The sequence below is a fragment of the Urocitellus parryii genome, chromosome 2 (assembly GCF_045843805.1).
Source record: "Urocitellus parryii isolate mUroPar1 chromosome 2, mUroPar1.hap1, whole genome shotgun sequence".
NCBI classification, from domain to species: domain Eukaryota; kingdom Metazoa; phylum Chordata; class Mammalia; order Rodentia; family Sciuridae; genus Urocitellus; species Urocitellus parryii.
Genome location: NC_135532.1, coordinates 173,380,386 through 173,393,650, shown reverse-complemented (window position 1 = coordinate 173,393,650; position 13,265 = coordinate 173,380,386). Strand labels below are relative to the sequence as shown.

Genomic DNA, 13,265 nt, shown 5'->3' with positions numbered 1-13,265 from the left:
GTGAGGGAAGAGGCTGCTCTGATGTGAAGCCAGGGTGGCCTGCAGTGTAGCCTGGGGAAGTGTTGGGAGGATCCTGGTCTTCATCCTCCATTGCCCAGGACATCCTGGTTCAGGCCCAGGCAGGGTTCCCTTCAGGGGAGAGGGTCTTCCCCTTTGTGGAGTTCCACCTACCATCAGTAAGTGGAGTCTGGTGTGTTCTTTTGGAGCATGACCAGATCACCCCCGTTTGCAGCCTTGCTCAAAGGAGATGCTTAATAAGATTTGGGGGGGAGGTCTGAGGTGGATGGGGCGGAGCCCAGAACCAGCAATCAGGGTATTAGTTGGCAGGTCACCTCAGACCACAGATCAGAGGAGTCTCCTAGCCCTTACCCACTTCATCTTCCCCGGACAGAGAATGGTACTCTGCTATGGACACCAAAGGTGCTGGAGCCATTCACTCTGGAGATTCTAGCAAGAAAAGCCAACGTTAACTTGTCATCTGTACTCCAGCCCAAGACTGTGGTCTGCTTTTGCAGTGCAGAGAGCCAGTGTTTATACAATCAGACCAGATGGGTGGGCAATTCCTCCATGGAGGTGAGTGTGGGGAATCGGGAGGAAGAAGGTTTCTGTGTTGAGAGGAAAGAAAGTGGGAATTGAAGCGTGGTGATGATTCAGTCCCTCCTGGGGAAAGTGCTTGTTGGGGATGTGGGAGGAGCCGTGGTGGCTGAGTACAGCAGGTGCCCTCTCAGGCCACACATTCGGGTGAAGAGAGAGAACTTCCTTGCCTGTGGCTCCATTCTTCCAGGCTGGTAGGGATCTTCTGCGTAGGCCTTTCTCCATTGGGCTCCTCTCATTTCCCCAGCATGGGCTGCTGAGGTGTGGGTGGGAAGGTGCTGTTCTCCCTGGGCAGATGCACCCAGGCTCCAGCACAGCTCCGCCAGCCCGCCCTGTGGCCCCAGGACACACGGCACTGCTGCTGTGCTGTGCTCACGCCCAGGAAACCTGCCTGAGATGCTCGCTTATGGGCCTTCTGCCTAGAGCAGCACCCAGATCTTTCTCTTTGGGATCTTATCATCGTGGCATTGGAAGAGAGGTGAAAGCCATTCTGTCTCAAGACCCCCAAGCTCCTTTGTTTTCTTCTTTACTCTCTCCCTCTCCAGTTTAAGGGAGTCTCTTTTTTAGCTCAGAGATACTCTTCTTCATCAATGTTTCCAGCCAAGATACTCACCCACGAGTCTTGTCCAGCTGACATATTTTTTTTTCTCCCTCTCCTCCTTCCCTGTTGTACTCCAGTAAGGATTCCAGGGAAGAAGATATGGTGTGAGAAGGCTGAGTCTGAGATCCTGCTCAATGGCCAGGCAGGGGGATTAGGGTAGAGCAGCCCAGGAAGGCTGAGTGGACAGGAGGATCATGTGGTTTTAGGCAGGATTTGCAGGCCCAGCCTGGTCAAGAAGTGGTCAAGAAGGTGTTTTAACAGCAGAATTTACAATAGCCAAGCTTGGAGTCCACCTAGGTTCCCTTCAACAGGTGAATGGAAAAATAAAATGTGAGATATATATATATATATATATATATATATATATATATATATATTACTCAGACATAAAGAAGAATGACTTTATGGGCATTTGCCAGTAAATGGATGGAATTACAGACTATCGTGCTAAGTGAAATAAGCCAGTCCCAAAGTCAAAAGTCAAATGTTTTCTCTGATATGCAGAAGCTAACCCAAGATAAGTGGGGGAGATTAAAAGTAAAAGAATAGAAGAAAGATCAGTAGACAAAGAGGAAGGAAGGGAAGGGAGGGAGATGGGATAGGGAAAGACAGTGAAATGACTCAGACCTAACTGTCCTAGGTACATCTGTGAATATACCACAGTGAATCTCACCATAATGTAATCCACAAGCAAATAGCAGAAAGATCAGGAGAGCAGAGGGAACAGAATGGGGGAGGAAGGAGAGGAGGAGGAGGGGAAGTACTGGGGACTGAAATGGAACGAATTATATGCTATGCATTTATAACTATGTCAAAATGAATCCTATTGTCATGTATAACTAAAAAGAACCAATAATGAAAAAAAAACTTTGTTTAGTAGATGCTAAGGACTCGGGTCCATGGGTTCCCATACTAGAGAGGTCAGTAGTACAGAGACACCCAGAAGCCCTCAGTGGCTCAGCCTTTTGGCCAACCAGTGATCGGTACCCTGTTTCAGGTGGCCAGCTGCAAGTGTGATGGGGAGACCTTTGGCCAGTACTGTGAACGCTCCAGGGATCCGTGTGACGAGCAGTGCTTCCCGGGTGTGCAGTGCCATCCTGGGGTGGGCTGCGGGGCCTGCCCTCCACACATGACCGGGGACGGACATCACTGTGCAGGTGAGCTGGGAACAGGGCCCTGGTGGGAGGAGGTTCTGGGGCCAGGTGACATCTCAAGGGCAAGGGCAGCCAAAGGCAAACCATTGGTCTTCCTTTTCTAGTAAGTCTTTAGAGTGCTTACCACGGGAAGCGAGGGTAAGGATGGCTTGGATAGGGGGCAGTGGCTGGCATGGCACTGAGGGAGAAGAGGTTGTCCAAGCAGAGGGGAGGAGCCAGGGCAGAGCAGCTCTGAGACTCTGATGGAGATAACCCAGAGCAAAAGACTCAAATGGTCTGAAATCCAAAGAATCAGAGACAAGCTGGGGCCTGGGGACTCCTTGGGGGTCTTCAGAGACTCCAGGCCCCGAGGCTCTGCATTTCACAAGTCAGGGCATTTTTCCTTTGAATCCTCTTCCACTCATCTGTTCCTTCACCTGGGGGCCTCTGTAGTCACCATGAAGGAGATCACAAGGAGGTTGCCCCTCAAGCCCCTGAAGGTGACCAAAGAAAGTCAGCAGAACATGGTGTCTTCTGAGCAGAAGCCAGAATGGGCAGAGCCACAGCCTAAGAGGAGGTGAAAGTGCAGGGCGAGGGGCTCTTCTCCCACTAGCCTTTCGGGTTCTTCCCAGATGTAGAGGCTCTGACAAACACACTACTACTTCAGCAGAAGTGAAAGAATACCTACCTGGCAGAGGAAAAGGATCACCTTACAAAAAGGGTCACTTTACAAGAAATGCCTAGGAAAGGGGAGGATAGTTCAAAGTTCAGCATGGTCCACCAGCAGAGCACAGATTGAAGGGGCAGTCGGGGAAGGAAACTGAGATGTCCCTAAAACAGTTTCCCAAGGCTGTCCCTCCCTCCCCACCCCCAGCTGCCCCAGTGTGGTGTTGCTGACCTCCATACTCCCTCTGCAGCTGTGGAGGACACTTTTGCCTGTTGGAACCATTCCTGTCCTGTAAATCACTGCTACAACCACGGCCACTGCTACGTCTCCCAGACACTGGGCTGCAAGCCCACTTGCACCTGTCCCCCAGCCTTCACTGACGACCGCTGCTTAGTGGCTGGGAACAATTTCACTCCAACCGTATATAGAGGTAGGACCAGATGCACCTGCCGGCTCGGCCTCCACACTCTTCTCATCTTTGGGGAAGGTGGGGAAACTAGGGTCCAGGGCTAAGTTCCTCAAACTCACAGAATAGAACTCTGAACTGTTTCCTCACATGGCAAGCTGTAGGCTGTGGGGGTCATGAGGGCAGCTGCCAAAGCCCTAACCATGGGCCTGCTGAGGGGAGGCTGAAGCAGAGGCTTCCCCGCTCAGTGAGGCAGGCTCCGCAGAAGCCTGGCAGCATAGAAGGAGAACCGAGGTGAGAGCAGGAAGTGGCCAGTGACTGTCACTAGGGAATGAAATGGTCCCCATGGGCTGGCCCAACGGACTTCTCAGACAAATCTGGATAGAGATGGTGATGACCCTGGCTTCTTCCACCTCCAGAGCTTCCCCTCAGAATCATCCGGCTCACTCTCACTGAAGAACAAAACGCCTCCATCGCAGATGTCAATGCCTCGGTCAGTGCTGTGTGCTGGGCTGGGGCTGGGGCTGGGCCATCATTTATGTGCCCTTTCCTAGATCCATTGGCCAGAGGAGGCTGGAGCCTCTTGCCCAGGGGAGGTCCGTGGTTGGGGTAGGGAACCAGGAAGCCTCAGGTTAGAGACCCCAGAAGGGGTGAGACTCACCCATCGCCATGAGCAGAACCTGGGGTGCCAAGTCATCTCAGTCTCTCCCTTCGAGTGTCTCTCAAGTCCCTGTACTTCTTGGGTGTTATGTGGAAGAAGCACAAGTGGTCACTTCACTTCTACTCTGACTTCCCAGGGGAACTGGGGGTCCTGCCCCTTGGCCCCATGTCCTTGTCCACACCTCAACTGCAGGCAAAGCAGCCCAGTTGATGAGTGGCTGAAGCTCTGGAATGCCAGGCATGGGCTTCAGATCCCTGCCCTACCACTTACTAGAGCAGGTATAATAATTAGACAAGCTTTTTAGTTGCTCATTTGTATAAGTAGGGATAATAATAGTACCTATGTCAATAGGTTGTGTCTAGGTTTAAACGATAATGTACATAAGTCACTTAGCACAGTGCCTGAAACACGACAAATATTCAAAAAATTACTATTACTCCCTGGGGTGGTGGTGCATGCCTGTAATCCTAGAAGCTCAGGATGCTGAGGCAGGAGGACCACAAGTTCAAAGCCAGCCTCAGCAATTTAGTGAGGCCCTAAGCAACTTAGCAAGGTCCTTTCTCAAAATAAAAAATCAAAAGAGCTGGGGATGTGGCTCAGTGATTAAGCGCCCCTGGGTTCAGTCTCCGGTACCAACCAAATATGCCATCACTATTACTACCCCTACTATCAGAGCACCCCACCCTGAAATGCCAAAATCCTAGATGCTTATCTACTGCACCTGACATGGGCTCTTTGAGTACAGTCTCTCCCTAAGTTACCTTGAGATCCCAGCACCTGTCCATGCCTTGGTGTGGCTGAGCAACTGATGTTCAGTACACATGAGGGGAAGCTACGGTTTGGTGAGTCAGGGATCAGAGGCAAGCTGGGGTCCTTCATTTCAGAGTCCCCTCTTGTAAATGTGAGGTGGAGGGGGAAAGAATGGAAAGCCCTTCACTGACCAATAACTCATCTCTGGACTTGGCTGGAGTGTGGGGATGCAGAGATGGGTGGGAAATGATCTGGGGATCCTGGGTTCACTTTCAAAGGTGAAACCAGTCAGGGATGAAGAAATGCCTTGCAGTGGGAGGGGTCTCCTCTCTAGTCTGGGCTTCACCACCACCCTGCCCTCCCGTTGCCCATCCTCCATCGCAGGTGGCATACCGACTGGGGACCCTGGACGTGCAGGCCTTTCTCTGGAACAGTCACGTGGAACAAATGTAAGCGAGACTGTCCCTGCTTGGCCCCCCGCCTGTCTCATCTCCCCACCCCTGAAGTCCTCACTGACCCCCTCCCACATAGCTCTCTCCCAGCCCGGGCCTCAGGAAAACCCATTCAGCGTTGGGTGGTTGTCTCGGAGTTCCAGTACCGTCCTCGGGGCCCCGTCATACACTTCCTGAATGAGCAGCTGCGGGAGGCCGTGGTGGAGGCCTTCCTCTTCCCAGTGACCTCAGAGAGTTGGAAGAGTCAGGAGCCCCGCATCGATGTTGCCTTCCACCCCATCTCCTGGGAAGATGTGCGGGATGTGATGGCTCGTGAGTCACTCTATCTTGGGAACAATTGGGAGAGGGTGAGGCAGGGATTATGGGGAACCTGTTTCAGATCTTCAGGCTACACAAACTCATGGTGGTCCCCAGACAAGGAAGAAGCAAGTTAATTGAGTTTTGTTGTTTGCAATGTTTGAGAAAAATTTCTCTCTCAAAAGCTGAGATTCCAAGCAGGGGCACAAAATACGGGCTAATGCCCCAACATGGGTAGTTTCACACTGCAGTTTGCCAACCCTGGCCTTCCAAATATGCGCCCTGCTCCACTCTGGGCCCAGGGAACAGGGGATTGAACCCAGGGCCTTGGGCATGCTAGGCAAGCACTCTACCACTGAGCTACGTCCCCAGCCGATCCAGGCCTTCCTGACTATTGCTGCTAATGGTTTTCTTTTCTTTAGAAAAATTGCTTGTTATTTTCTTAAAATGCCCATTGTGCTTAAATATGCACAAGGGACCAGGCACAGTGACCCACACCTGTGATCCCAGCAACTCAGGAGGCTGAGGCGAGAGGATCACAAGTTCAAAGCCAGCCTCAGCAACCTTATTTAGATCTGTCTAAAAGTAAAAAATAAAAAGGACTAGGGATATAGCTCAGAGGTAGAGCTCCCCTTGGTTCAATTCCAGTACAAAACAAATAAACAAACAAAAAACCCCAACAAACATACACAAGAACATTCCCTTCACCTTTGCCCTCTACCTGGAGGATCTTAAGTTGGAACCTGAAGACTGGCCAGGGGCAGAGATACCCCACTACTGAAAGGGTGTGGCCCTGTGTGAGCACCTTCCCCAAGTCAAGCCTTAATACCTCTGTCTGGAAAATGACATGGGATTTCTGAGGCCTTTCTTGGTTCTCCTGGGATGGGAATCAGTGAGAACAAGGAATAACCCATTCTATTTTTTCCGGATGGGGCAGACTACAGGACAATGACCATTCCCAACATAACAGAAACTGCTGTTCTACTTGGGTCTAGAGCCAGGCAAGAGTTCCTTCTAAAACCAGTTCAAGCCCCTTCCTGGGCAACAAGGAGAAATCCCTCAGAGCTATGATGTGCTGAGCAATCAGGGTGGCAGGAATGGGTGGAGGAATGGGAGCAATGACCCTGGCCATGACTGTGATGTCTGTAAAGACAATCCTCAATTTTTATTATACAAGTACAGTATGTTTATTGCTGAAACTTTAGTAAAAACCAAAAACAAAAAACAAAAAAGCCATCCAAAACACACTCCCCCCCCCCAAAAAAAAAAGAAAGAAAGAAAATAACCTGTAATTCCAACCCCCAGAGATGACACATCTTTCTGAACTTTCTTTTATGACTAAGGACCTTCACATACCGATTTTTAAAATAAGGGATCAAGGCCTGGGGTTGTGGCTCAGCAGTAGAGCCTTCGCCTAGCATGTACGAGACCCTGGGTTCGATCCTCAGCACCAAATATAAATAAATAAAATAAAGATATTGTGCCCAACTACAACTAATAAATAAATAAATATTAAATAAAATAAAGGATCAAATTGTACCTAATATTTGATAGCCTCCTCATTAAGTAATGGTGAGTATCTTATCTCATGAATTGTGTACATACTCCCATTTGATATTGTTCAAGCCCAGGGCTGCAAATACCCCAGTGTACTGTTTATGGATCCCAAAGGAAGAACTCGGAGGACTCCACAGAGAGGTTTTGGACATTTTATCACTCCCCTCCCTCCTCAATAGTGGGCAGGGATGCAATTGAGCCCCCCACCCCACACCTATAAGCAGGAGGAATAGACAGGATCAGGTGCATGCCCACCACGCAGGTGGGTTTCCTCAGATGTTTTATGAGAACATTCCTTTACTTTACAACCAGAGTCACTCTCTTCAGATCCTCTCCCAAGGACTGAAGATAAGGAGGGTGGCCAGCTCCCCTCTCCTTTTCCCTCCTTACCACATTCTTTTAGAGACCTTCGTATCTCACTGCAAGCTTTCCTAGGCACTGGGTAGTATTCAACTCAACAGATATATTATTTTATGTTTTATTTAAATGTAGTATCATGATATATTTTAAACAGTATGATAATTGTTGCCTTATTGAGTGCTCACTCAATGTCAAGCACTATACTATGTACTTTGCATATGACATTTCATTTAAATCTCACAGCAAGGTCAATGCTATTATTATAATTTTCTTTTAAAAATAGGAAAACTGAAATTAAAAAAAATATAAAGAAACTGAGTCTGAGAAAAATTTCCCTATCAGACAACTAGTTAGTAGCAGAGTTTGAATTTCAATTCAGCTTCAAAGTTTTGTTCTTTACCGGTGCATTTCCATACCTTAGAAACTGCCATTCCTTTGGTAAGGGTATGCAGTCTTATTTACCAAGACCCCTTCCTTTTAAACTTTGTTGACATTATCAAGGGTGCTGATCTGAGTACCCATAGATATGTATTTGTGTACTCTTTTAACTATTTCTTAGGATAAATACTTGAAAATGAAATTCTTGGTTGGAAGGTATGAATTTAGTGTTAATCAGTTACTTTCCATGTGCATCTTTGTCCAACCTGACAGTGAACCTGAGCATGCTGGATGATTACTTCAAATGCAATGGCTACAAGGACTATCACCTTGTCTACAGCCCCCAAAGCGGCGTCACTTGTGTGTCCCCATGCACTTTAGGCTACTGTGAACATGGAGGCCAGTGCCAACACCTGCCTAATGGACCCCGCTGCAGGTTTGTAGATCTCTGGGCAGGAGGTGGAAATAGTGCAGGGGAATCTAATTTGGGCAAGACACTGCAAAGTTTCCTTTGTAATTAGCAAGAATAGGGACCAAAGGAAAAGGGATGGTGGGTGTCCTTCCTGGGCTCAGACCCTGGGAAATAGATTCCAGATCCCAGGAGGTAAAAGAAGGTGTGAGGCACAGTTGGGATAGTAGACATCCTTTATTCAAAGGTGGCAGCAGTCACTGAGCCTTTCCATAGGATTTTTTTATATGCAGGTCACAGAATGCACAGTGGGAAGTGAGCGTATGCTCACAAGTAGATTTTTATGACCTTGAGTACATATGCTGAATCAGGGCATTTATGACCTTGGCTACCTACTAAAAATGTAGCCTGCTGGAAGTCTTGGCCAGGGAGCCTAACTATAGCCATCTTGGGCCTACCCTACAGTGGGAAATGAGAGTGGTGCATTACTCTGTGTGGAGAGTAAAGATGCTATATTACCTCTGAAACTCAAACCAGCCACAAAGTAGGTATCATAACTATTCTGAAGATGAGAGAATTGCAGGTGAGGGGTGAGAAGAAACAAACCAGTATGCTAAGAAGCATGGTTTCCTGAGTCAAACTCCTTCAAACTGATTGGCTTCTCCAGAATGGATACTCAGGTGGTCCACTTTGCATGAAAAAGGAGTCCTTTTTCTTGTGTCTTGGGCCAACTCTGCCCCTCCATAAGAGCACCCATCCTCAGAAAGCCCCTTAATCTAGCGCCTTATGAATGCTTGGGTTCATTAACACTCTGAGCAGTGGCCTTGAGGACAGCAGTAAGGCTTCAGATCCATCCCAGATTCGGCTTCTGTCACCTTAGGGCCCTGGGTCTACCCTGGCCCACTGCAGTTCCAGATCCCATCAAAGTAGAGGGTGGTTTGAGTTGAGGGAGGAGTCCCGCCCTGTGGGTGGTTGTGGGGAGGGATGCGGTTTGTGACTGTGCCTGCGCACCTGTGGTGAGCCCCGGTCCCTCCTGTCCTAGTGGAGCTGACTCCAGGTAAACTTACACCCATGTTTATAAGGTCCAGGCCTAACTCCTTCACCCAGTGGCCTTGTTTTAGCATGGCCTCAGGGCTGACACAGCCCCTGTCCCCAATGGGTGGGCCCAGGCTGCCTGTCCTCCCCTGTGGACGAACCTCCCCACCCATGACAGCACTGTCTCTCTTTGTCCCCAGCTGTGTGCCCTTCTCCATCTACACGCCCTGGGGCGAACATTGTGAACACCTGAGTATGAAACTCGGAGCATTCTTTGGGATCCTCTTTGGGGCCCTGGGAGCCCTCCTGCTGCTGGGGATTGTGGGGTTTGTGATCCTGCACTTCTGGCGCAGCTCCAGAACCAGAAGCTCCTACCCGCTGGACTCGGAGAGTTGAGAACTCGCCCCGAATGGGCAGCTGTGGCCAAAGATACCTCAGGACCCACCCCATCCTCAATACTCACTTCAGGCACCATTACTTCAGGGAGACTGGAAAGGGAAAGGTGAAAGCCGGTGACTGGGGAATGAATAATGGGAATGAAGTCAAGACTGTACCTTATTAGGAGACCCAAGTGCCCAGGCAGGAGCCATAAAGACCAAAGCATGTAACTGGTTGGGTTCTCTCGCACAGACATACATAGGCTTAAGGAGGACACTGGCCCACTGTGAATGTACACACACACACACACACACACACACACACACACACGCAGTGAGTTGTTAATGGGGTGACTTGCTCTAAGTTAACAAAAGTGCTTTTGCCAAAATTCTCTGGTTTACTTCTGATTAAAGTCTATTTAATAAAATCTCTCTGACTTGTGTCTCCAAACCATGATTCCATTCCCGATTTTCTCCTGGTGATGCAAGAGCTGGACACAGACTTCTCCAGCCACCAGAAGACACAAGGCATGGAAGTTAAACATTAGGCAGGTGGCTGGGCCCAGTCCTACCTCAGTTCTCAGTTACTCCATACTGGGAGGACTAGGTTGCCACCATCCTAACTTGGGTCCTCGTTTCCTGTCACCTTCTTTCCCTACCCCAACAGACACTGCAATGCTTTAGACGTGGTTCCCGCCCCCCCCCCTCAAAGATGCATGTGCTGGAGGCCTGGTCTTCTGTGGCAATGTTGAGGTGGGAGATCCTTTAAGAGGTAGGGCCTAGTGCAAGATAGTTAGGTCAAGGGGGCACTGCCCTCAGAAGGGACTGACGAACTTTTTGAAGAGCTCTCAGTTTTGAGAGGGGGTTTTTGTAAAGTGAGCCTACCTCATGCTTTTGGTGCTCTCGCATGCAGCAGGTCACCTTTCTGTTTTTTTCCTGTGTTGTGAGACCCTCACCAGAAGTCAAAAGACGAGGCCACCCAGTCTTGGGTTTTCAACCTCTAAAATTGTGAACTACATAATCTTCTTTATTAAGCACCCTGCTTCAGACATTTTGTTATAGCAACAGAAAATATTGGGAGAGGTGGTATTAAAAGTATAGTTGTCAGGAAATAAAAATATGGGATGCCCAGTTAAAATTAAAATTCAGATAAACCACCACCACAAATAAGTTTTTAGTATAAGAATGTCCCCTTGAATATTTTTACAAAGTTATTTATTGTTTACCTAACATCACTGGTAGTCTGTATCTTATCAGGCAACCCTGGTCAAAACAGTTTCAGAAAGGAAAGCAGTGGAGACCATGTGGAGGGTAGTTTGGAGGGTGGGGGGCAGATGGCTCCATTTAAAGAAAATAAGAGGACAAAATAATATCACATGAACTTCTTTCTTTTCATGTTAATAAACATACATCTCAACATTTCTTCATGGATTCTGTATTATTTTCTGAAGATAAACTAAGAATGAAAATGCTGGTTTAAAAGGACCTACGTTTTTCTCTTGTGGTACTGATCTTATTTAGTTGCCCAGGCTGGCCTCAAACTTGTCATTCTCCTGCCTCGGCCTCTAGAGTAAGTGGGACTATAGGCATGTGCTACCATGCCTGGCTTGGGATCCATATTTTAAAGCCTTTAGATAAATAGTCAAGAAGATAAATCCAAAAAGACTGTACCAATTTCACTCATGGTAGGAGTGTTTAAGAATGCCCATCAGTATGGATTTTATAATTCTTATAAATCTTTACCTATTTGACACAGTAAACAGTATCTCGCAGTATTAATTTGCCCCTTTTTAGCTAGTGTAATCAGCTCTTCTTTTTCATGACAGGACTTTTATGTTCCTTCTTCTGTGAATGGCCTATCCTCTCCATTTTTGTACTTTTCTCTTTTTTTAAATTTTAATTGGTTATACATGATGGCAGAATGCAATTCATTTCATATAACACATATAGAGCACACTTTTTCAAGTCACTGGTTGTACACAAAGTATTTTCACACCATTTGTGTCTTATACGTGTACTTAGGGTAATGATGTCTAACTCATTTCACCGTCATTCCTACCCTCTTTGCCCCCTCCCTTTAAATCCCCAGTTAAATCTCCAGTAACCCCCAAAAAATGGTTCTGAGAATTTTGGCTTGACCAATAAAAGGATGTAATTGACATTAGCAGAGATGGGGAGGATGCAGCAGAGCAGGTGTAAGGGAAAAGATTAGAACTTCAGTTTTGGAGATGTTGAATGTGAGGTATCTCTTTAACAACCACGTGGAGAGGGTGAGTTAGCAATTGAATATATTCATTAATAATAGTAGTATATAAGAGGTGGGATTTTTTTTTCTTTCTCTTTCCCTCCTCTTCCCACTTTTATTTTTGCTACTTCTTTTTTTGGGGGGCATGGGGTAGGGACTAGGGATGGACCTCAGAGGCACTCAACCACTGAGCCACATCCCCAGCTCTAGTTTGCATTTTTATTTAGAGACAGGGGTCTCACTGAGTTGCTTAGCACCTCACCAGTGCTGAGCCTGGCTTTGAACTCATGATCCTCCTTCCTCAGCCTCCTGAGCCCAGGGAGGCGTATACCACCATATCTGGATGTTTTTGCTTCTTCTTTTTGAATTTTTCAAAATTTTAAAATCCGAAGTAAGATTTGCCTTTACAACAGGAAAAAAACAGTAATCCGTGTCTAATTTAAAACATAAGCTATGAGCTATGGGAGAAATACTTGAATCCTGTAGACTTTCCTTTAAATCTGTTTGAGTCCAGAACTTAAAAATTTAAGTTTATTCAACAAACATTTTCTTGACATTCTGTGTGACATACAGGTCAGGTGCTCTGCTAGGTTCAAGGGAATCTGAGAAGAACAAATATTGTCTTTTCCTGAAGGAGCTTGTTATAGTTTGAATGTGTTTTTCAAAGGCCCATGTATTAAAGGCTTGGTACCAGGGGCTCCATTAGTAGATGGTGGAACCAATAGGAGATGAGAAGTAGTGGGAGGTCCTTAGGTCCCTGGGACCTTGAAGGGGATTGCAGTAGCCCAGCCCCTTCTTCATTTCTTTTGTCTCTGACCCAATTATCTTAGATATTTTGTTATATTAATGGAGAACTTACTATTACGAGTTTAAGGTTCAACCAGTTCCAGAGCTGGCCTCAGTAAGGGCAAAATCAAGGTTCAAACCAAGAACTAGGAACACGAAGAATAGAGGGAACAGCAGGGATGTATAAAATCCCTATATAATAAAAATGTCAGCGCATACAGGTCACATAGATAACCTCTGGGACACACTGAGTGTAACTTTAGTACAAGGTGGAAGCACAGGGATGGGTGATCAGGTTTCTCTTTACTGAAATACAATACATGGGCCTAGGAAACTAAAGGACCCCTCTGGGAGCAGGGGACACACTCCTTTCCACATACACACAGTCGGGTGTTAAGTGAGCCAGGGTCCTTTGGCCACGTCTGGGGTATAGGGCTCGACCCAGCTGGCTTTCATGGGAACCTTCTGGGTAATGTCAGCATAGCAACGTGGCTCCGGTCTGTTGGTGAGGGCTCAGACCACGGGAAGCACTGCTTCTTTTTCAGCAGAAGGTATAA

General features: G+C 47.4%; 1 protein-coding gene across 1 annotated transcript in view; it reads left to right on the top strand.

Annotated features, from left to right (window-relative positions):
* Muc4 (mucin 4, cell surface associated) overlaps window positions 1-9,696 on the top strand; it is a 30,571-nt gene extending 20,875 nt beyond the window's left edge. The window contains exons 16-23 of the mRNA XM_026395356.2: window positions 392-573; window positions 2,193-2,352; window positions 3,246-3,425; window positions 3,821-3,894; window positions 5,197-5,261; window positions 5,344-5,576; window positions 8,130-8,292; window positions 9,501-9,696. Of these exons, the coding sequence (XP_026251141.2) occupies window positions 392-573; window positions 2,193-2,352; window positions 3,246-3,425; window positions 3,821-3,894; window positions 5,197-5,261; window positions 5,344-5,576; window positions 8,130-8,292; window positions 9,501-9,696 (1,253 nt within the window). The remainder of the gene's footprint in view (window positions 1-391; window positions 574-2,192; window positions 2,353-3,245; window positions 3,426-3,820; window positions 3,895-5,196; window positions 5,262-5,343; window positions 5,577-8,129; window positions 8,293-9,500) is intronic.
* Window positions 9,697-13,265: the final 3,569 nt, after the last annotated feature.